At 37.7% G+C, this 24,899-nt stretch overlaps 1 protein-coding gene across 1 annotated transcript; it reads left to right on the top strand.

The window, feature by feature from the left end:
• The first annotated feature begins 915 nt into the window (after positions 1-915).
• LOC143164062 (inter-alpha-trypsin inhibitor heavy chain H3-like) lies at positions 916-24,233 on the top strand. The gene is made up of 21 exons (XM_076346161.1): positions 916-1,005; positions 5,202-5,225; positions 6,393-6,559; positions 7,608-7,712; positions 8,136-8,298; positions 9,232-9,342; positions 9,995-10,120; positions 10,690-10,806; positions 11,584-11,752; positions 12,071-12,196; positions 12,447-12,628; positions 13,567-13,752; positions 14,709-14,848; positions 15,250-15,404; positions 17,578-17,616; positions 18,972-19,016; positions 19,650-19,763; positions 20,348-20,552; positions 21,672-21,844; positions 23,463-23,574; positions 23,675-24,233. The coding sequence occupies exons 1-21, from the start codon at positions 916-918 to the stop codon at positions 23,802-23,804; spliced, it is 2,679 nt and encodes an 892-aa protein (XP_076202276.1). The 3' UTR covers positions 23,805-24,233.
• The last annotated feature ends 666 nt before the right edge of the window (positions 24,234-24,899 follow it).

Raw genomic sequence — 24,899 nt, 5'->3', positions numbered from 1 at the left:
GCTGCTCTACAGAGCCATCCTGTCACCTTTGGATGGGGCAGAGAATTGGTTTAAAAAGCTCCAGACTGGTTTAAAAGGAGCTCCTGGACCTATCCTCCTGCGTCCCTCACACGGCTGCGCACCTCAGAAAGCTGACTGCAGGAAAAACAGAATACCCCAAATTCTGTAAACTTGAATATTTTATTATCACTGAGCATTTAACTCCCAGTGCTCAAAGTTTGTGTTTCATGCAACGAAGGAGATGAAACCAGTTAAAAAGATGAAGAGAATGCTGTCAAGATAACAAAGAAAATGGGCCTTGCAGCAGCAGGCTGAATGGGTATTGATTGTGCAAGATGCAAGACCCTGGGAGGTTGGACCTGGGTTTCAGCCATGAAGATGAATAGGAAAGCATGTAATAGGAAGTTTCTGGACTAGTCAGGACACGTGTCAAATAATAATACCTAAATCTGGTACCTGGGTGATAATGCAGGATTATGGGAGGTAGTTTTTGAAGAGGAGCATAAATGGATTTAAGAGACTGCAAGCTCTGTTATGGCTGCAATAAATTTGACCTAGGGACAGCCTTAAGAAGTTATCAGAAAGATGATGGTTTTCATTTGGAAAAGAGGCAAGTCTGGAGCAGAGATCAATCTCAGTTGCCTGTACAGAAACGGCTGTTGAATTTCTGTTTGGAGATATTACATAGAAGAGACATTGCTGAAATATTCTGTAAATTCTGTAACAGTATTTTGTAACAGTATTCTGTAACAGTATTCTGCAGATTGTGCAAATTCAAAATTCAGTATTTGATTTTTCCTGAATCCCTAATGTTTAATCCCACTTTTCACACTGGGTTATTTATTAACACTCTGTAAACAAAGCTTTATATATTTATGCATATCGTTCAGATTGGAACCTTACTTTTTTTCCAAAATGGAAAACCATCTGTTGCTTTGTATTTTATTATTGATTCCTGTCTTTGCATCATCAGACTTCTTGATAACACATGTCAGAAACATCAAGGTAAGTAATCAATCATGTATGGGGCTCCCATTCTTCATAGATTAACTTCCTGCCATTTGTCAACATTTATCAGAGAGTTCATACAGTGCTGCCAACAGGAGCTTTGTGTTCTCTGTTACCAGTGAACACGAGATCAGACTTGGGACTCAGACTAGTTTACCTCTAATCAGCCTCAGTTTTGAATCAGCTCTGAAGAAGCTCTCCTATCTCTCTTTTTAAAAGCATCACTTTCCTCTATTTTCCCTGTCATCACCACATAATGCTAAAATGTTTTAGTGGTCTTACATTTAAATGGGTAAAACAATTGGTGCTGCCAGGAAACTGACTTCAGCACCTGTAAAACAATGCAAAATATCAGTGAAAAGATGCCTCCAAGAAGCAGAAAAGAGAGATGTAACATGGCATCCAGATAAATATGTTCACTATCCAAGTGACAAGGCAGGATTTTTCTCAAAAGATTTGCATGTTAGCATAACATGAAATATATCTCTGTCCCTCAAAGGGGTCATTCTGGTTTTGACTGGATCTCTGAGTAAGACAGTGCTTCCTGACGTTCTGCCCAATTTTCTTCAGTTAAGTTGCCGGCCACTACTACTCACCTCAAATTATTTTTCTCTCTCTCAGTAGTTACATACTATGAAAAGTTACAGAGGGCAAATCTCTTTAGAGAGCATTGTGGGTTAGTGGGTAGAACAGGACAAAGCAATTTACAGTCAATTTCTGTTGATTAGGTTATAGTCTTTGCGAAGACTTTCTTTGAAAATCAGGATAATAACATATCTAACTTTTAAAAATCAGCTTGAGATTTATTGCTGCAAATTGGAGATGCCATGGATTCTTATTATTTAACCATTATGTAGCCCAGCTATAATGCAGCTTTTTCCTCCTGATTACCATACTACCTGTTGTTCTCTGTATGTCTTGCAATGCTAAAGCCTTTCTAAATGGAAAATGGCCGAAGCTCTGTGCAGTGCTCCATCTGTACGTGCAGAACACTACAGAAAAGTCAGTTGATTTTTCCAGCTTTGTTATATACTTTATGCAAATATAATTTGATTGAAATGGAAGAGATTGCTTTGCAGTGTGAAGGTGTCGGTCCCCATCCCTGCCTTAGCTCCTTTGAGCAAGTGGTATGCCAGTGAGGAGCGATGAAGCATGGCTGGAAGTCTGTCTGGCTGATGACCTTCAAGCTGTCAAAGCTGCTTTTAAAGCCACAGTCAGATAAACACAATTGGCAGACCCAATTCTGCTGAAAATTGAACAAAAATCCGAATCAAAGATCCCTAAGTGCACTTGTACACCTTGTTGCTATGCATGCAGCTACTAAGGGTGGGAAAGTTTTTCCTAGATTAAAAACTACCCCTAGAACTACATATTCAAAGCATTCAAAGCACGGGTAGCAATGATACAGCCTTCCTTTTATAGCCCTCTCATTTTGGCAGCAGCGAGACTCCTACATAGCTCACGAGGAAGTTTCGTTTTCATAGCTTAGCTGCATTATGGTCTCTTCTCTGTGATTTCCAATTAGCATCACTTAGGATGATGAAATCTTTAATGTTGTTGCACATTTGGAAATAATTTTCATGCCTTATTTTTCCGATGTAGTACTTAGGGATATATGCAAATACCTCGTTCAGTGTTGTGAATTCCCGGAGGTCACTTCAAGTTAACTGTACAGTCTTTGCTGAATCTTTTAGTCATGCTGTGTTTTAGTTTCCCAAGCTGTAAAATCAGGGCTTCTTTCAGCAAGCACTGTAATGGGAGCCCTCTTTTCCCTCCCTATTTTCTTGGGAGTTCAAATTTCTTTTTTCCTCTGCTCTTCCTCTCCAATTTCTATAGATTTTTTGCACCTATATTTTTTGCTGTTGCCACAGCAAAACAGTATTAAACAAAAGCAGAATTTGTCACTGTTATACAACTGAAAAAAAATTTCTAATAATTGGTGTAACTGGCAAATATGTGGAAATACTATAGAAATATTTTATCAAATAACTGTGATTATACAAGGTAGAGGATATTAAAATCTCAGTTTGGTCTAGAATTGCATAACATATTTTTTAATGCGACACTATCACTTTCTGCCCACATAGCTTAAGATGACCTTGATGTTAGCGAGGTCTCTAGCTATATCCGAGTGAATCATTAAGAATGAAAAAAAAAATCACAGGATCACAGAGTCACCTAATCCACTCCCCTGTGCAAATCAGGGTCAGCTAGTGCAGGTGGCCCAGGAAGATGCCCAGCTAGGTTTGAGTATCTCCACTGAAGATCAGCCCAAGTACGAAGCAACTAATACCTTTCACTGAGAGATTTTTCTGTATTTTCTTTTTCAATGAGAATGGCAGAGTACCCGCCCCCCCCCCGAAATATTTACAGAATGAGAACAGAACTCTTTCAAAACTACTGTAGAACCCGTAATTCTGATAAAGAATGTACACAACAGTAATTCTGTAAAAATTAAATGCAGGTAAAGTATCTTTTAGTTTAGGAGGTAGTAGTCGTAATTGCAGAATTTGTAACTGAAAAACACATTTTTATAGTTTTTTGTGTTCTTAAACTGCTTGGTAATTCCACTTCAAGGAAAAGTTTGTACCAAACAAACTGACACTTGAGTCACTTGCAGCTTTTAATTTCCCAGGGTCCATACCTCAGTTCATGTTTTGTAAGGGGAAATGATTAGCCGTAAACACTATAGAGATAGAAAAGATAATTTCAGTTTTAGGAAGGAAGGATTTGAATTGGTGCGTACTCTACACAGGCGTTAAAAAAGCCCGCGTAGGTTTGTGAAACAGGAGAGACACACACACAGAAATCACCTGTATAGCAATAACAGTTTGAAAGATGAACCTAGAGAAATGTACACAGACTTTTTGGCCAGACTCTTACAGAAGTTGAGAAGCCTCCCGCCCAAAACCTTGCATTACCATAGATTTAATGTAGTGTCTTGAAAGAAACTCCAAAATAAACAAAAAATAACCCTCTGCGTCTCCATTTCCAACTAACTGTGAAAAGTAACAAAAGCCTTAAATGTACCCGAGATGCCTCTCTGACTTGATACTTTATTGTGTCTTTACCCCTCTATTCGGTGGAGCAGGTAGACATGCTTGCACAAAACGTGATCCGTGAGGCTCTTGGAGCCAAAAGAGATAAGGTATTTGCAGCCGAGCTTACGGGAATTGAGTTACACAAGCTGTTATTTTAACATGATTCAGTAAGTATGTTTGAAGCCTGTTCTCTCTTTCAGAAGAGAGTACGTGGTATTTTTGTAGAGCTTCTGATATTTGCACCTACTCTGGGAGCAAACATGCCAAAAAAAAAGGTCTAACAGCTTTTTTTCCCCGTCCATTCAGCCTTTCATAGTGACCGCCTCTCCTCTCTGTAAGCCTGCTGAATTACCATCTTACCTATTCATGTTAGAATGAGAGGCTGTTGGGGTGAAACAAGAAAAATTTGGGAGTAGGTCTGAAAGAATGTAAGGATAAGCGTGCCTGATAGTTTGGATGTGTGTGGAAAAAAATGTGCAAACGTGTTTTTTATGCTTTGATACAAACCCCTTTTTTCTTCCAAAGGAGAGTTAGTTTGAAAAGACAAAATATAACCACAGGACCCCAAACCAGGAATTCCCAAGAAAAAGATGCAACCCTCAGGACAAGATACTCTGTTTTTACTTTGATGTCATCACACAGCCAAACTATACTCAAGGAAGCCGTATTAGCAGATTTTAGTGTGTTCTTTGGTCTCAAGGACATTTAAATATAAATGGCACTGAACATTCAAGCCCCTTTTCCTCTCACTCTCCCCTCATCTCTCAGGCGGTCCATGATTGTTTTTCAGCTGAAAGAAGATTAACTTCTTGTGTCGTTTGAGCAAAATGCAAAATCAGCAACATTCAAAGTTTAACTTCTCTTTCAAACCCACGGTATTTAAGGTACACTAACATCAAATGAAAACCAAAAGATTCACCAAAACTGGGAATGCTATAAGCAAAATAATCATACCTGCCTCAGATGCCTTACTTGCTCTTCCCTCAAATTTACTTCAGTTTACTGATGAGGACCTTTCTCAAGCCTTCCTTCTCCTGGACAACTTCTTTTGACTTGGAAACAGAAGACAACTACATAGGTGCTAAGTGATTTATTTCTAAATGCAGCTTTCCTACCTTAGTTATGACTTTTTCCCTGTTTTTCTCTTTACAGAAGCGAAATGCTGATAATGACTTGGTGAGTAAGGCTTGATTTTGTCTAGGCTACTGAGAGAGATTTATAGTGACAGGAATATTCTTACTGTGTTCACAAGTTTCTGTGAGTCCAGTCTGAGCAAATGGATATTTCTGAGTGTGTGTGACAAGGGGAGTAGCCCAGAGCTGCTTGTTTTAGGCAGTAAGACTAACTAGACAATTCCTTTCCAAGCTCTGATGGAAACTTGGACAATGAAAGAGAATGGACAAATGATTTTTAACATTGTTGTATTTGAATAAATAGCAAAGTTGTTTGAAGTTACCGCTGTATCTCTAACAGAGATAACATCCATTCTATGTTGGTTTTATTTTTACTTTTATTTTATGTTGTAGTTATTTGTAAGGAAGGCAAGAAACCTCGTCTCTCAGGCTGATTCCACTTGGCACCTGGACTCCACTTCAGCAATGCTTAAATGCTTTGATTGTTTGGGGAGTTTCTTAATCAACCAGCCAGAGACCAGGCCCACCATAAAAAACCCAAGGTTCTTTCCAGTGCTGGTTTTGCTGCAGGAAGCAGACCTTGTTGTTGTGGAGTTGCCTGAGTCATATCTGTTGTCACCTATGCTTTCATATAGTCTCCAGCAACCTTATACTTGAGCATTCAAAGAAAATAAATATTGCCCTACCCATTTCCTTGTTTAAAGAAGAATGAGCCCCAGTTGTGAGGAAATTGAGAATAACATAAAATGGAATTTGGAGCCATCTGGAATTGTTTATGCCTATTTTTAAAGGAGATGACTACTCACATCCCTGCTCTAGGAGTCATCCACTCAACTGATAATTACAGTCACTAATACAGTGAGGCAGCAGTAAGTTGTTGTGCTCTTTGACTAACCATAAAGAAAAGTCACAGTCTCAGTAGAGAAAAAAGCCGATTCTTATAACGGCAGTATCTTTGCTGTGGTGGTAGTATTTTGTTAAAGAGGCTATAGTTATAACTCATGGAATAGCACTGTGATGGAGGCGTGATAGATATCCAAGGAAACACAGCTCTGCTCCAGTTCTTATGATTAGGTCTTTCCTGTTTTGCTTTGGAGTGATAGAATGTCCTGCCGTGATTTCTTTTTAAAAATATGATAATGGCTGATTAACAGAGACATCAGTGTAACAGCTAGCGCTTTTTTTTCTTTTTTCATTTTTCAATCTACAGGTTGTCAATGGGATAGAAATCTATAGCATGAAAATTGATAGTAAAGTAACTTCCCGATTTGCCCACAATGTCATCACCAGTCAAGCTGTCAATTGTGGAAATGTGCACAAAGAAGTTGTCTTTGATGTTGAACTCCCTAAGACAGCCTTCATTACCAACTTCAGCATGTGTGTAATCTTTACAATATTGTTAGAGAAGACTAAAAATCTGTGCAAATACAACTGGGAGAGACTGAACCCAAATGTTCATTTCTGCTTTGCCATTTGATAGATTTCTAAATGCCTCCTGGGTAATTTTCTGGTACTGTTAACTTAACACGCAAGGTACTTGGAGAAAGGCAAACATTGATACATCTTTAGAAAAGATGGCTAATTTTCAATTATTTTTATTCATCATCATGGACCTTAGGGAATGGGGGATCTTCTCTGGAGGTCCATTCACCTTTTCAGAAATACCACTTACTTACTGTGGTGTTATCAGACCAGAAAAGTTCCATTACTTAATTTCCCTGATGGCATTATAGCTTAATTTATCTCTTCATTTAAAAATCACATTTGAATGAAAGGCAGGAAATAGAGAGAATTATTCCTTTACATTTGTACCTTTAGTTGCAGTAATATGCAGTTGTCACACCATTATGAGGTTTAATTCAGTTTAAACACGTCCATCTCTGCTAATCACACTATGCCTGTTTTATTTTCAGTGAAAAGAAACAGTAGCTTTTAGGGTACAACTACTTTTAATGCATGCTAGAACTTTTATTATAGGATGAGATGAATCCCCTATGAGAAATGCCTGTTTAATGGTGTAAGGAGTCGAAGGATGAAATGTTCAGCTGTATACAGCTGCATTTGGAGAGATGACTGTCTCTCGTCCAGAAAGTCGTCTTGCCATTAGATGAGACGAGATTGTCAAGCTGCTGAAGTGTAGGAATATGGCAGATGTAAGTAATGTTGCTATCAGCCCAGTTTTGATCTAATTCATTTTCAAAGTAAAATTTGGTTTAGATTCTCTTCAGATACTGAGCACAGAGCTCTTCATTCCAGCTAAATTCACTGAGAAGACTAGCTTCAGTGAAAGTGCTCAAATCTTGGCAATGTCAGATTCCTGAAAGTGCTGTTTAGCAAACCAATCAATAAACAGAGAATTGCCTATAGTAACTTTTTACGTATCGGTGCAAACCATCCAGCTAAACTAGGACTTTTTCATCTGCAGGACAATTGATGGTGTCACCTATCCTGGAACTATAAAGGAAAAAGAAGTTGCAAAAAAGCAATATGAGAAGGCTGTTTCAAAGGGACAGACTGCTGGTCTTGTCAAGTAAGAACGATGTCTTGTGTGGCTTCCACACCATCATCCTATAGCAAATTGTGAGATTGGAAATACCTTGTTCTAGCATATTTCTGAAGTTTGTTTTTTACAGGACCAAAGAACAATCATTAAGTTAGAGTTATTGTAGTGTAAATTATAAAAAGGAAATACAACTTCTGACTACGCAAGCAGTATCTGCAATTATGGAAAGACTGTTCCTGCAACTTCTACTGACTTTGTATGACCTGTTCCTGGGATTAAGCTCACTGGGAAACTTGAATAAATTCTACACTGTTTGAGGATGATTTTAGCAACAGATCAAAATTCCCATCTTTGTTTTACTCCTTTTTGAAAATCATACTCCACCAACCCAAACAATAAATATTGTGAAAGAGGATAAAAATATTCTTTTTCTTACCCACTTAAATACAGAGCTTCAGGAAGAAAAACAGAAAAATTCACTGTCTCAGTCAACATTGAAGCAGCCAGTAAGGTCACTTTTGAACTCACATATGAGGAACTGCTGAAGCGACAGTTTGGAAAATATGAGATGTTCATCAAAGTAAAACCGAAGCAGCTTGTCAAAGATTTTGAGGTAAATGGCAAACTGTATCAAATTGGATACTGTAACTTAAGAGATGATGACATTCTGTATATCTGTTGAAAGTGGAGTACCATGGTCATTCCCGTTGGTTCACAGGTGAGCTAAAGGCCCATGATAATATTTCTAATGAATCACATGGGTAGTCCAGTGTGCTTTAGTGCACGTTTTTATTTGTAAGCCTGACAAATTGGCTCAGCTACTAAGCCTCCAAAAGAAATGATACATGGAAACCTGAAAAATCCATTACAATGCCTTGGGGTAAAATAGAAGAATAATAGCTTTTATAAATGCCTTTATAGCATAAACTACACCTTTCTCACACCACCATGAAACTACATCATCTTAAATTACAATGATACATATATCACATTCTAGAATACTGTGGCTTTTGTGTGCCAAAACTTGTCTTTGATCACTCCTATCTGCCTTGCTAAAACCCAGCTCTAAGACAAAAGTTTTCTCCTTCGTATGCCCAGAAAATGCTGTGTAAAAATCATTACAAAACTCAGCATCTATAAGAGTTTATGCAGCATTATTTTAAACACGCTATGATAGAAGGCATACTGAAATATAGGTCAAAGTTGGGCACAACTCACAGGTAATGGCTAGGTTATATTTTTGAAGGACTTGAGTATTTATTGACGTTTTACAAAATTCCGGTATCTAGTGTTCAAACAAGTTATGTTTCTATTAAGGTTTATTTATTTCTAGCTTTGTTTTTAACTTCTATGCATAAAAAAAGCCTGTTTGGCTGATGTCCACACAAGTGTGGATTTGGACTGACATTATGAATTACAAAATTTCTGTTGCTTTTACAAAAATCCCTCTTTCACATCTGTAGTTGCCTGCTGATCCTCTGGTAAATGGCTAAGTTGATATATTGTGGGGTAATCAATGACGATGAATTTTCAATTAATATTTCAGATTGAAGTAAATATCTTTGAGCCCCAGGGTATCACTGAGCTGGAAGCAGAAGGAACATTCATCACCAACGATCTACAAAATATCATTAAAAAAACTTTTTCAGATAAGAAGGTACAATGACTACTGCCTTCCATAATTTATTTATTACGGTATAATTCTGAAATAATAATGTCAGTGCAAAAGTGCTGTAGTGGCTAGCAGTGGAAGTGAGAGGAAAAAAAATAGAGAAAATACAGTAAAGGCTTGTCTGTGCAAATGAGTTCTGAATTCCAAGCTAGCAAGTTGAAGGCCATCTCCATGCAGTTCAGAAGCCACGTAGCTGTTAGCATGGTACTGTACCCAAACTAGTAGGCCTTGTCCCACAGCAGTAGTTGGAAACCTGGATACTGATAGACTATTTCTTGCAGAAGAACTGAGTCAGTAACAAGTAGTTTTCTCATGTATGGAGGTGGTAGAATTCCTAAGACATAGACTCCCCAACAGCCTTATCAAAGGTGTCATTCAGAGTGGAGGGCTGAACCAAGGAAGACGGAGAAGTAAACAGATGAAGAAAGCTCCAAATAGCAGCCTTCACATACTAGTTACCTCTCAATAAATATATAAATACGTATGGATACAAACTAATACCTAACCTGATAAAACAGGTTATTCTCATGGCTGTGAATATAAATATACTAGTTTTACAAAAATGTAAACTTCTTTGTGTTCTGTAGAAAATTTTCAGCTATTAAGGTTCAGATCTAATGAAGGCTTTTCTTTTCAGGGGCATATCTCTTTCAAGCCAACTCTTGATCAGCAGCGAACCTGTGCAAATTGCTCACAGTCTGTCTTAGATGGGGATTTTACTGTAAGATATGATGTGAAGAGAACAACTCCAGATAATTTGCAGGTAAATCTGACAGCTGGAAATTTTGAACTGTTGAACAGCTTAGCTTGCATAGTAAAGGTCAGGGAGCAGCGAGGGCCAGCTGTTCCCTAGAGGACAAGGAGCTGAGTGTGACAACACAGCTGACAGCACAGGGGCTTCACCAGCCAAGAGCCCAATCCCCACAGTACCTGAGCAAGGCAGACCCAAAGATGGTAGTCAAATTCAGCTGAGAGTCCAGGTCATCGGGCAAGTTTGTGGTGATGAGGCAGCCCGAGGTCAAGGTGGGAAGTCAGTCTGCAGGGTGGGATCCAGATCAGTGGAGTCCATGGACAGGAGCAGGTATGGCTGTGACACAGCTGGAGACAGGGATTCTTACAGCGTAGCTCAGGCAGGGACTAAAGGCCCAGGCTTGTGCTTAAATGAAGCTCCTGGACCCATGGACAGAGGTAAGACTAGTCAGGCCCATTAAAGCCTTTTAGTCCACTCAGGGGCTAGACACTAAATGAAAGTAATTTCTTCTTTATTTATTTTATCTTTATAATATACAAAAGTCTTTTTTTTTTGTTTTGTTTTTACATTTTATTTTTCAGATTGTCAATGGCTACTTTGTACACTTCTTTGCACCAACAAATCTTCCAAAGTTGCCCAAGAATGTTATTTTTGTAATAGATATTAGTGGCTCAATGTCTGGAAAAGCAATAGAACAGGTAAGTTATTACATTACTATAAAGTCCCAATGGAAGAGCCTCTGTTGCGATGGAGGGACATGGTGACTTACAGTGCATATGCACTGCTTAAGCTGTACCAAGTGGTTTTATGCTGTGACCTCTCTAATGCTCAGTACCATAAGTACTAATTTGAAGCATTACTGCAAAACAAAATTCTATACATTTAGGCTATATTTACTTACTTATAAATGTTATTAGTTCAAAACACTCAATATCAACATTTCCAGAGAGTTCTGTCACGTGTACCGGACAGTTCCAAAATTAAAAAGTGCATATAGTATTACGTGCATTATCTATGTTGTTCATTCTGTCTTCTCTGGGAAACAGCAGCTTTTTCATAGTTAGGACTCCTCATTCTAAGCTAATGCTCAGAATTTTCAGGTTTTGGTGCTGCATCAAAATATCCACGCTTGCTTGTGTATGAGCTTCTCCACCAGCCTGTAGCTACCCATTTCCCATCACTTTTGATTTGCCATGCCAGCTGACCTCAGTGTAAGCAACGATCCATGACATGAGACCTGATTTTCCTCTCAGCTACAAAGACTTACCAGATGTAATTGCAACTGGCTGACTTCACTAGAGTTACTCTGAAATAGACCCAGGGACTGGCAAGGACAGAACAAGCTCAGAATTTTTGCACGACATACTGTGTAAAAGTTAAAAATACCCAAATGCTGAGAGATTAATCATGTAAAATCTGTAAGCACTTATTTCGTTAAATGTTGAACCATACATTTAAATCTCTTTGTCTTTTAGACAAAAGAAGCACTACTAAAAATCTTAGATGACATTAAAGAAGATGACTTCTTCAGTTTCATACTGTTTGGTAGTGAAGTACACACCTGGAAAGAAACATTAATCAAGGCCACTCCTGAGAATTTGGATGAAGCAAGGAAGTTTGTTCGGGGCATTGACACTGAAGGCAGTAAGTACTTTACTGGACTTGCCAATAGGTCGTTGTGTAAGTTAATTTATCAATTCAGTCTGTGAACACAATGTTACAGCTATTTTTTTTTTTTTTTTATTACTGATGAGACACTCCTAAAGTTGACATTTACTCAGAACATGACATCTATTTTTCCTTATGTTTCCAAAGTCCAGGTACTTTTCTATCTAAACATCCCCCTGCTTGCAAACCCAAATCTTTCATTTTCATACTATAATGAGATCTCATCAGATTCCAGTGGAAAATGGGCCTTTCGTTTGACTGTGCTGAAACCGAATTTCTATATCTACCTTGCAGTGACAAATTTATATGGCGGTATAATGAGGGGAATTGATATGCTGAATGCTGCTCATGAAGGAAACCTTGTGCCCAAGAGAAGCGCTTCTATAATTATCATGTTAACAGATGGCCAACCAAACGTAGGTAAGTTTGTGTTGGATAGAATAATAGAGAGAGTGAATTAACTAACAAAAAAATGCTCAGTTAAAATTGGCCTCCATCTTTGACTTCTGGATGTTTTCATGATTTAAATGCTACTATACCAGCATCATACTACTAAAACAAGTTTTTGATAATGCCTCCTAAGAAATCTGAACATGACTAGCCACATTTCATTTTGTGATAATTTTATCTATTTATGAAGAAAACTCAAACTTTTCCTGGTTTGATGCAGGCATATCAAATACTCAGGACATTCAGGTGCATGTAAAAAAAGCCATTGAAGAAAAATTTCCCTTATACAATCTTGGTTTTGGCTATGGTGTTGACTACAGCTTCTTGGAGAAGATGGCGCTGGAGAATAAAGGATTGGCCCGTCGGATTTATCCTGACTCTGATGCAGCTTTACAGCTTCAGGTACAGTAATCACCACTTAAATTATATGAGAGATACATTAATTCAGATAACTATACAGACATTCTTATTTTGAAGTAAACAAAATCCCAGAGTGTAATCTGGTACTGAAATACTCAAGAGTCTGCTGTAATCAGAATATTAGTTGCATTTAATTTTCCCCTTCCATTATATCATCAGAATGTGGAAGGACAGTTAAAGGGAGATGCTGTAGGCTATGGAAGAGAGTTCAAAACTCGGCATAGGGTGACACAAGTCATGGTTCTGAAGGACACTTTAGTGTGCAGCAAAATTGCTGCAGTCATTATATCTCCCATACCTCACAGATCATGTAGTTAATGTCATGTCGAGGGAAGAGAAGGATGACAGAGCATAAAGGCTCTAGATATTCTGTTTTTAGGAACTTACTGCAAGCAGGTGTATGTTACCATACTTCTGAAGCATTTCACATAAGGCATGAGGACAGGTATAGGCAGTACAGAGTTGACCTTTTTTACTTCTCACAATCCAATAGCAGCCATTCGGAAAATTCACTGAAGAATTTAGATACTGGATTTCATTGCAAGCTCTGCCAAAATCAAATACCTAGTCTCTGCAGGGAATAGATCTAGAAACTTATGTCTATCCAATGGGGGGAAGCTTGGGATCCCTCTTGATTAACATTGATGGAACTCATCATCCACAGCGTGTTGTTCTCAGGTATTTTTCCCCGCTCTCTTTGTGAGACTGAAGAGTTCGTATGTCCTTTCTCATTTCCATTATTTGTAGATTTTTAGGCCTTGTACTTTGAGATTTAACGGAATATTTAAATATTTCTTCTAAAATACACTTTTAGTTTTCATTGCCAAAATAGCAGGATGTTTCTGGGTACAGATCTACCTATGAATTAAAGAAACAATGGTAGTTGAATGTTTTCCCCTTTTTTTTTTATCATCCTGTAGGGGTTTTATGATGAGGTGTCGAATCCCATGCTCACGGATGTGGAGTTAAACTACCCAGAAAATGAAATATCAGACCTCACTAAAAACAGTTTTAAGCATTTCTATGATGGGTCTGAGATTGTGGTGGCTGGGCGCTTTGTAGACAACAACCAAAATAGTTTGACTGTAGATGTGAGAGGTGAAGGCGTAAGTATGGATTTCTTTGACTTAAGTAAGGTATTTCCTCACTACACAAAATGAATGTTCAAAAGCTGGCAATACTTAAAATATTTACTGGTATTTCATTACCTCAGTGATGGGATGTGTTACTGCGTATGTGAGAAACTACATGCGCCAAAGTCATTGCTTTTAAAACTGCAAGTTACTTGCCTAACTGAGTCAGGTATACTAGGGTCAGTCTGGAACAACTTTGTGCAGTGTGACTGGATTAGCTTTGCTAACAGATTTTTTTTTTTTAGTTTAGTCTCTAAATACCCTACCTGGTTCTTGCAGGAGCCAAATGTTCAGTGTTCACAGACACTAGTCTTCATTGGCTGAAGAACACTAATGGATAAACCAGCTGAATATTTGAAATGCCTTCCTCTTAAAATAGAAGTCTACTTCTAATATGAACCAAGTGATCTAAATGCCTCTCCAGATCTGAATTCTGTAAAAATATTTGCCCCGATATTCAGGAAACACAACACAAACATATTATAGATCATGGTATAAATACTGTGAACTGCACATATGCTCCATGCACTGTGGTGTATTAAATATATTATATGAAATTAGGTATATTTCAAATACAAATAATGTATTATTAGTAAGTTAGCCAGCATATCTGCTTGAACATATTCCTATATGAAATCGGTGTCATAATCAAAGTTCTTAAAATCCTGAGTAGCCAAATTCTAATGGAAAAAAAATGCCACGTGAATTTGGAAACTGCATTATGTCCTATAGCGTACACTGCCAACCTTCACAGAAGCAATGGAACAAAGATCCTGATACAACACTGACAATTTCCTGGGCAAGTTCTGTGTAAGACCAGACTGTTTTTCAATTTAGTAAGATTTTCAGATGTGAAGGTCTTGATTTTTGGGAGGTTCTGGAAGTCCCTGGCTACTTATGATACAGAGAAGTTTCCTTATTCCTAACAGGCTAATGACGCCCTGTCATATACTACACAACAAGATGTTGAGCAAACAGCTAAAGCTTTCCAAGAACAAGAATACATATTTGGAGATTACATTGAAAGGCTCTGGGCTTATCTCACCATTGAACAACTCCTGGAAAAACGGTAATTATATCTAGAATAACATCTTAGCTATGAACCTGTTAAGCCATTTGACTGGTGCAACTTCTGGGATGCGAAGCTGAAAGTCACATCACACTGAGGTGCCAATGGGAAAGCATAAAAAACAGTAAGGAAAATCCCCCAACCTATTCTCCTCCCCAACCTCAGTGTTCCTGTTTCAGGTTGCAAATTAAAAAAATTTAAATTATTGCAAATATAAAGCACAGTTTTGCCTTTTTCTTGGATAGCCAGTGGAATCAGAAGTGCTCTTAGACTGTAACAAATATTCCTTATTGATAAATTAGCTGCAGAGAAATGACTTCACTTTAAAGAAAAATACTTAATCCAGGGTTCAGTGAGTAATTTAGCAATCATTGATGCTAGGAGTCTCTACCTGTATTCAGTATTGCAGCTACAGGAGAAGAAAAGGAGAATCTTACAGCCGAAGCCCTGGATCTCTCACTAAAATACAAGTTTGTAACGCCACTGACATCCATGGTGGTAACAAAGCCAGAAGACTATGGCAATCAAGATGGGATTGCCGATAAACCCATTGAAGGTATAGACATTTTCACAATTTTACTCTATTTGAGAAGCCAAGTGCTCCTTTGATGTTCTCCTAAAGAAAGGCTTTTGTGTGGGCACAGTTTTAAACATGTATCTGAAAAATCTACTTTCCAAGCCTCCACGTGTATGGTTTATGCAAAATGACTTTTCATTGTAAAGCTAATTTCCATCAAACCATCCTTCATTACTAAATCATACAGGCAAAATACTATAAATTCAAAATAAGTGTATTTTAAGATAAATATGTAAAATATTGCATCAAAAAAACCTGAAAACCAAGAAGCATTTCTAATCTAATAATCCAGCTATATTCAGTTCAGTTCACATCACTTTCTCCTTTATTTTTCTATGTACTTCAGCTTAGGGGTAGATGGAGTAACATCTTTCTAGATGAAAGGGGAAAATTTGCATGAGATCTTCCTCGTGCAGGATATATCAGGTTATAGAAACATGGAGCTTGTATCTGTAAAACACGGTATTTGTATATATTGCAGAAAGAGAAGCAAGTATATTGAAAGTGCACAATTTGTTCTCAACTCCTGTGATACTTTGGCTAATTATTAACTCCTTGCTCAGTAAAACACTGCTTTCATACAGTTCAGCCTCTTTGTTTAACCTGTGTGAAACAAAGTGACTCTATTCCTCTTTAGCAAAGTAAGGCAAATGTTATCCACTCAGTGCACCCCAAAGCCACCCTACCCTCATCTATGTGTGTTGTGCGGGCCATCCTCATCCCTCCCTCATTCAACAGGTCTGACAAACCTCTTGTGAGGCTTTTCAATCTCTTCTATTAGCGTCCATTATTTTTTCCCAAAACTTTTGCTTAGTGCCCCTAAAAGTTCCTCCCAGGCTCTGTGTGGGCTCTCTGCTGGCTTCTAGATGAAAAACTTTCTCATCTCCTGAATTTGGCATGGTAACTTCAAGCATTTTAGCATAACAGAGATGCTTACTGGAGGTTAGTGGGTTTTTCTTTCAACTGGACTAAGTCCTAAAACCAATTAATTGCTAAGTGCCCTCCAATTCTCAATAATTCTTCAGGCATTCTGCTGATAACATTTTTGCATTATTTTTCATAACTATCTTAATGGGATACTGACATAAAAACACTTCATGTTTAATTTAACATTCAAGTCACTATACAGCATAACGACTTTAAAGTTTACAGCTGGACTCCACAAGATGGAAAACATCTGGCAGAAGTGGCATGCACTCAGAGTGATCTTCAGCTCTTTACTTTCCCTTTCCAGGTACTTGTAGTACAAAGGCCCCTTTCTGAACCTCTTTCCGAGTAAATCCTCTTTATATATAGAAAGTATAGAGCAGTAATAGGAGAAAATACTCCAAACGCTGCTGCTGTATAAGAAGATAATTTTTACACCCCCTAGAGTCTAGATTCACAAATAGGATTACTGAATCATCCAGTCAGTATTAACAGAATGATGAAATGCCTTGAAAACTGCAAAAGAGTAAAACCAATAAGGAACATTTTGCAATGTGGAAATGGCATAACAATAAGACAATTACTAATAGTGCTCTTGTCATATGCATAATTAATTGCAGTTTTGCTGCCCCACATAACAGCTTTTTACTTCCAGTGTCTTTCTGTTTGATCTACAAATATTGAGTTGTATCATTGGGAAGAAACAGAATTGTAGAATACTGAAGATACCTGGTTGAATTGTCAAACAGTTTTAAATTTTTGTCCTTAGAATATGTTTTAACAGGGTGAGAATCCTTCCTGTTTAATCATACAATTGAAACTAAATTTCTCTTTTTCTTCCTTTTACTTCTTACCTGCCCATGGTAACAGCTGAAGGTACGTACATTTCTTATTAAATTTACTTAATATTTTTAACAGTTAGAGATGGATTTCCTGCATCACTTACTTGATCTAGGACACAATATTTTCATAAAATGCTTGGTGAATAAATCAAGACTGTGTTATAAATAGATTAAAAACTTTTCAGCTGGAAAAGTTTGTAAATACCATTTTCAGTGTGGTTCCTCCTATCTCTGATAATTGCAGCATCCCACTGTCACAAAATTCAGGCCCAGAATAACTAAATTGCTTTCCAGGGCTAGCACTATTGACTCCCAGATACCTGTGTGTAGCAGTCTCTCATACAGAGGTGTCTTCATTGATGCTGTGATTGCTACTTCTTCAGCACAAAGCCCTGTCTTCAGACACCCTTCCATAGCTTCAGATGTACAAAGAGTAGAAGACTAGAAAAATGTGGAAGCAGGTGGGTAAATCTTACTGACTTCCCAGTAGTACAGTTTAGAACAAGATGGCACAGAGGAATCGGAGAAGAGCAGGTTGACCCAGCCCCTTACAGAGCAAACCCCATGCCTTTGGAGAAGTAACATTTTTGCTGAAAAGTAGGCTGTGCTTTCTGCCTGTTCATGACATTTGCTTTGTTACATTACTAAAGAAACTGTTTTGACTAACTTTTTCTTTTTTAAATATTTAGTAATTTATACATACACAATTTATACATACACAAGATTTTGAAGTTGGTTTTGGTGGAAGGAAGGAAGTGGGAGAGATTGGTTTTTATTCATTCTGGCCTCTAAAATAACATTTTGTCTCATTCACAGCACAGGCTGGCACAGCTGTTATGCTGGGTAAGTCATTAGTTTAAGTTTCTGAATGAAGCAGCATCTGTCAAAGGAAATCGATTCAGACAACTGAAATTACTGGAGAGCTAGAAACTGCCTTTTCTGGCTTTACGACTGCATTTTAACAAATACTACCAAATTCTGCTCACTGCTAAAATGTTGCTCACTAAGAACACACTTAAAGGTTGAACAATAGCAGATGAAAAAGTTTCAGCTAAATAGCTTTTAAGGAGTAAATGCCAGTTCATCAAACCACCATTTTTTCCTGAAAGCTGTTTCCAAAGAACAGAGGATGAACTTGAATTTGCATCTCCTTTGGAATTATATAAAGCAAGGGAGTATGATGTCAGCATCTCTGGCTAAATTAATATGTTCATTTACTTATACAAAAAGAAACTGTTTTATTCAAGAAAGAGACACAGTAGCTGACCCTTCAGATTGCTGGTTGGGCAATCCTGGAAATGGGAGAGTTAGATTGAAGTTTTTGCTCTGGAGATTAGTCTCAGTCTCTCTCAATCTCTCTCTCTGTCTAGTTTTCTCAAGTCTTCATTGAAAAGACTTAAATTCACTCTGGAAAAAAACAAATGTCAAAACCTCAAAAGTTTTCAATGGATGATGTTGCATTTCCTTGTTGATAGCTTAATCCTTAAGTCTGAGACATTTGTGTCCTACAGATACATTACTTGGGCCTTGTGGAAACCCTCAAAGCAATTTAGACTACAAGTGAAATCCGTCTCTATCCTAAAGCTTTGCTTGATTCAAAAGGGGCACAAACTGTCATTCCATGGACTACATGCTTTAAAAACTAGGATGGAATTAGCAATTTACTTAGCATATTAACTTCCTGACATCTTACATGTACTGTGTGGATAGTGTGTAAATATTCCATTTTGATGTGAGTTTTTCTAACTTTTTTTTTGTTTACTCTCTGCAGCTCCACAACTATCTTACCTATATACAGCACACCCCACATGGTATACTAGTGGTGAGTAGCTTGAGTAGTGTCTGCTTAGAAGGAGAAGAGAAGAGGGTATTTAAGACTAAATTGCACAATTCTTTTGAGTCTTTTAGATAATTCCCTTCCACAAAAGCAGCCATTTTTTATTTCCAAGGGGCGAGTATTTTAATTTACTTTAAACATCTCTAAATGTTTTTTTAAAGATCAAGTCACTGAGATTATATATGGTTATTTTCTTAGTCCTCCTTCCCATTGCTAGGTTTTGTGTTGGTAACTGCCTATTCTCCATTCAGATGAACCTCCTGCCCTCAGTAATACTTCCATGGCCCTCAGAGATAAGCACTTAGAGGTGGCCATCCTGAACCAAAAATCCATGTGCCAAATTTTGCAGTGGTCAAGAGACACAGGATGTATGTCATGTACCTGGGAAAGATGAAGGGAAAAAGGACATAGTTCACTTTGGGGAGGTGGTAGCAGCTTCCTTGGGACCCCACCACTCCTTTGGAGGATGGGCTGGACTAAGCTGGGCATACAGCTTGTGCAGGGACCAGTTCCTGCTGGTCCCCAGCATCAGCAGTTCCATTGCCACAATGCTAAGTGGTCATGCGGAACTTTGAACCTGTGTATCACTATACAAATATCAGTGATTTGCCTTTACAGTTGATGGAGATCCACACTTCATTATATCGGTGCCACAAAAAGAAGATGCCATTTGTTTCAATATCAATGAAAACCCAGGTGCTGTGTTAAATTTAATAAATGACCCAGTTACAGGTGAGTTTTTAATTTCTTTAAATACAGAAAATCAGGATACTTTTAACAAAATGTCTTATGTTTAAAGGCTATTTCTCTCTTTTATACTGCGTAAGCTTTTTTCCCAGCAAAGTTAGTAGGAGTTCCTGTGGCTGTGCTAGGGTACCATTACCATGACTGTGTTTTCACTTCTTGGAGCAAAATAAACTTTTAAACTGTTTGAAAACCACTGTGAGAGTTGAGAGACATGATTTGTCTCAGTGAGTAGTAGTACAAGCAATAAAGTAATCCTTAGGTTGCCATTTCATGGAATACCTGGTAAAGAGAGACCGATGTCACACAGGCTATTTGTGCCCATCACAGACTCTTTGTGCTCTAGGAAACATTAAACTTTTCTCAATAAAGTGATTGTTGTCTTTGTGGAAATCCACAGAACAGCCCCCAGAGCTTTATTCTACTTCAGCACAAACATGCACAAGTAATTCTGACCTGTTTTTCAACTCGTGTTTGTTTCCTTGAGTTGTTAAATTTCCACGACGCTCCTTGACATCGGTTGATCAGGTCCTATCTATAAAACAATACTTGATGTTTCCTTTTTATATTAGGCATCACAGTCAATGGAGAACTCATTGGTGATAAGAGAGCAAATAGTGATGCAAAGACCCAAAACACATATTTTGGAAAACTTGGCATTGCAAATAAGCACCTGCATTTAAAACTGACAGTAACTCCTGAGAAGATCACAATTCAGAATGGCAATGAAAAAACAGGTTTCACCTGGCTTGACTCAGTCACCTTGCAACAAGAAGGGTAAGGCTTACAGAAAGAATATCAGGCTCCTGTATTACTTTCTACGCTTTTTTTTAGTGTTGATCAATAATATACTTTTAAGATTTGTTGTCTGAATATACAAAAGAAACTATTAAAGTCCTGCTGGATTCTGCTCTCTACTTTGTTGTGTAACTGCTGAATGATTATTCATAAAATCCTCTGCTTGGAATAAGTAAGTGAAGAATTTTCCCTGATTTTCTATTACTACGACTAAGGTAAAACTAGATTTGGTATTGTGCTTAATGCAACAGTGTCTTGCAAATACTTAAAGAGTAACTTTAGACATAGTGTGTAATCTTTCAAACAAAGACATAATAATGTGCTGTAAACAATCTCCATTTTAAGAAATGGAAATTGTGATATTTATAGAATAGGTACATTTTGCCCTGTCAGCAGGTATATTTTTCGAGATTTATCTATTACAGAATCACTTATACCTGTGCAAAGGGAAGTTTAGAAATGGAATGGGCAGCATCTCCTCCTCATTTACATTTTCATTGTGTACCTGGAACAAAATTACTACCTTCTCAAAGCATGGCACTGCAACAGAAAGAGCACCGGAGCAAAACTTATTCATACAGCATACTTATTTTTTTATTATGATAGCCACATTGATAATATCACTAACACAACCAGAAGCAAATCTTCTTTATCCTAGCACTAACCTAGACAGTTCAGGAGTTGTCTTTTCTGAAAAACAAAAGGAGAAGGTGTCAGGTAGCATCCAGGCAAGGAAGTGATGGTTTTATCAGTAACATTTTTATTTCTGAGCGTGAGGTGCTGTATCTACATATCACTAGTCTATCTGTGATTAATTGTGCTGTTACAGGACGAGTTTTGGTAGAAACATCTTGCTGAAAAGTTTGAAGGCTAGGTAGCCTTTTACAGTGTAATTTAGTATGAGTCTTGGACTGTCTGTGAACACACACAGATACACATGGACCAAACTAGGCAGCAAAACCTCTATTTTAAAAAACACTGAGCAATTTATAAAGCCATGTTTGTTTGTTGGATATGTTTCTTCTTCTCAAGTTTCTTCTCATTGCTGTTAACTCTGGGAAGCCCAATGCCCTAAGTAATTTTTTCTTTTTTCCTCAGTTTAACTTTGACAATTAACAGAAAAAAAAATTTGGTGCTTTCAATGGGCAGCGGTGCCTCATTTGTTATTGTTTTGCACCAAGTATGGAAGAAACATCCTCTCCACCAAGATTTCCTGGGACTGTATATATTGGAAAGTGATAAACTGTCAGAACAGACCCATGGATTATTAGGTATGACTTCATTTAGTGTTTTCATGCTTGTGTCCCCTTATGAGGCTACATAATTTGTAGACACAATCTTGTACTTAGCCTTTCTGAACTGAGATAGTGGAGGAAACAGATGACATTGATTGGCTGTATTAAGATTTCTGACAAAATATTCTGGGCACAGACTTTATGCATTATCTTTTCATAAATTCCTCTGCTGCTGCTGAAATCGCTAGCATCCATTGTCCTCACTGGCGTCTTTAAACCTCTTTATCTTGCTAAATCCCACCTACAGATTTTATTTTTTTTCTTACTACGCTATTCTTCCAGTCTCTTGGATGGTTTGATCTCTCCTTTCATCTTACCACCTTTCTCCTAAGTACAAGCACTCTGAGAAAATACATGTGTTTGCCCCATCAAAATTTGCCAAACCTCAATTAGTGCATCCTTGTAAGAAAAGAAGTTGTTAAGGTATATCTTGATTTACTAGCATATATTAAAATCACAGAATGCCTTGTATCGTGTAAGATTTTCCTCACGTTAGCTAATGTTCTTTATTCTAGTAGAAGGTGAAGTTGGTAATTCAGGGATCAAAATTTTGACCCCGTTGAATCCTGTTTTCTGCCAGTGTAGTGGGTTTGGTGGTATGCATTCTCTGTTGGAAAATACACAGATAGCAGCCATTTTCCCTTGCCTTCCAATTTTCACTTACAAAATCAGATAAGGGCAGCAAACATTCATTTTGGGTCAATAAATTTACTCATTGTGGAAAATAATGAACTGCTGTGTACTTACTCTTCTCAGTCTTGGTATGCACTTCGAGGCCTGAGGAGAGTGAGCCAAGGGATCAGTGGTAGTACACGTTAGGTCCATGCATCATGGGAAATGCTGTAACAAAACAGAAAAAGAGCACAGTAAGGATGGAATGTTATTTACGCTTTCCTGCTCCAGTCTCCTCAGGCTAAAGGACTTCTCCACACAGAAGTTATTCTGCTATGGTATGAATTGCAAGTAGCAAGAAAATTGCAAAAGCCCACATGACATGTGGGTGCACCATGTTACAGTTCACTGACTTACGCATCTCATCGCTATTTTCATCATCTTTGACTTTGCCTCTGTACTTCACTAAGTAATCTAAAATCTGTGCTCATTATAGCACTCAAAGCACCAGCAGCATCCTGCACCAGCCCAGACGGGGCAGAAGTGTGCGAAGCTAATCCTGGCAGGAGAGCAAAAATTCCTTAGATGTCAGCCTTGTTCTGACCATAATCACATGCAAAAATTTCAGAGATGAATACATGCATTATTTGATTAAAAAAAGCTAAAGACTTGGAGAGTATGTGATAAATACAACTGAACAGACAAGACACAAAGTGAGGATATCTTAAAGGATATCTAGAAAAGGCTTACTGGGCACTCAGAAGTTGGAACTTACATCCAGATGATATGCATAGGATTCTGGTTTATAAAAAGAAACTAATACCATAGGCATAAATTCAACCTTACACGAAACTTGGTGTTTGCTTATCCATTCAAAACCCTGAGGGGACATGGAAAACAGCATGGGAACATAGAAATTCTGGGGTTTCTGTTTTAATGTGTGCAACGTGCCTGAAATGGTAATTTTGGCTTCTATTTTTAGGACAGTTTTTCCACCCCATTGACTTCACCATACTTGAAATTCATCCTGGGTCTGATCCGAAGAAACCAGATGCCACAATGATTGTTAAAAACAATGAACTGACAGTAACAAGGTAAAAAATAATTAAGTCCTTAGCAAAGACTTGGGAAAGATTACCTTGTCAAAGTGCAGTTTCTGCTTCCATACTCCCATGACTGTGTTTTCCCTTTCAGGGGCTGGCAGAAGGATTACAGAAGAGGTCCTAAGCACGGCATTGATATTCCTTGCTGGTTTGTTCATAACAATGGAGCTGGGCTGATAGATGGTGTTCACACGGACTATATTGTTTCCAGTCTGTTTTAAACAACTACAACTTCTTCCAAATTCAGGGGTATACAGAGTATTTGTCTGAAAGAATAGTATTTTAAGTGTTTAAGAACTATTAAAAATACAGAAGCTTACCACGTTTGGCAACGCCAAGATATGACGGATTCTCACAGAGTTTTACTGCACCATTTGATCAAATATTAAGTGCTCAACAGCTATTCTGCTCGTGTGCACAGATATCACTCATCCCCTGAAATATCCTCATTTTACTGAATTAATTTACTAGTTTTAAAATTTTGACTTAAAATGTTACTTTGTAAAACATAACAGAAACATTCTATCCCATTTTAAATATTGATTTATTGAATAATTTATTGAAATAATAATTTATAATAATTTATTGAAATAATTTTAGTTATTGAACTGAGTGTCAGGAGTGATTTAAATAAAAGCATCGGTACTTAATGCCTTGTTCTGTTATTCCAACAGCTATCAATGTTTTCATTCCGGTTTCACAAAGCCCAGGACGCCAGATGCATTTTGAAATTCAACACAAGAGGGCAGCTGACAGACCAGCACGTGTTTCAGGATAATTCAGTAGTACTTAAAACCATCTGACCACTTGACTGTACAGTGCTGAGGGCTGGTGCAGTGCCATCACTCGAGATGACTGCTAGCATCCAGGACTTCTGTATTTTAGTATTTTAATTTGAACTTAACTTTTGAATGCCCTTATCTTTATAAATTAATGAAATACCACAGTTCCAAACAGCGCTCAGGTTTAAGTAATAGTAGCTATCTTTTGGACAGTATCTTTTTTGTGTGAGAGCCGTACTGTCTTCCAGTAAAAGGCCTCCCTCTGTTCCCATAACAGAATTTACGTACGTATTTCAGGGCAAGAAATGTCCCATTTATTTATATAGTCATTTTGTACTGGAAGAAATTGTAAACTATTAGTTCTAAAGCAAAAAATAAGCAGATTTCTTATTTACTTCGAGTTTTCTTTTGATCATATCAGCCATAGCAAGGCAATTGTGGTCTCACATGGCAAAGTAGAAAATTTCCTTACTGTTATATGATAAGGAGAGAAGGTCAGTGTGTGGGGAAACTAGAATGCACACACACGAGGAA

The sequence above is a fragment of the Aptenodytes patagonicus genome, chromosome 8 (genome assembly GCF_965638725.1).
Source record: "Aptenodytes patagonicus chromosome 8, bAptPat1.pri.cur, whole genome shotgun sequence".
In the NCBI taxonomy this organism is placed as follows: domain Eukaryota; kingdom Metazoa; phylum Chordata; class Aves; order Sphenisciformes; family Spheniscidae; genus Aptenodytes; species Aptenodytes patagonicus.
Note: the sequence above shows the minus strand (reverse complement) of the source record. Positions and strands in the feature narration are given on the sequence as shown.

Excerpts from the sequence above, each read along its gene's own strand:
- LOC143164062 (XM_076346161.1), top strand. The coding sequence starts at position 916 with ATGGAAAACCATCTGTTGCTTTGTATTTTATTATTGATTCCTGTCTTT. Across the intron at positions 10,121-10,689 it reads CAACTCCAGATAATTTGCAG|ATTGTCAATGGCTACTTTGT; the intron begins GTAAATCTGACA and ends TTTATTTTTCAG. Across the intron at positions 20,553-21,671 it reads GTCACCTTGCAACAAGAAGG|TTTAACTTTGACAATTAACA; the intron begins GTAAGGCTTACA and ends TTTTTTCCTCAG.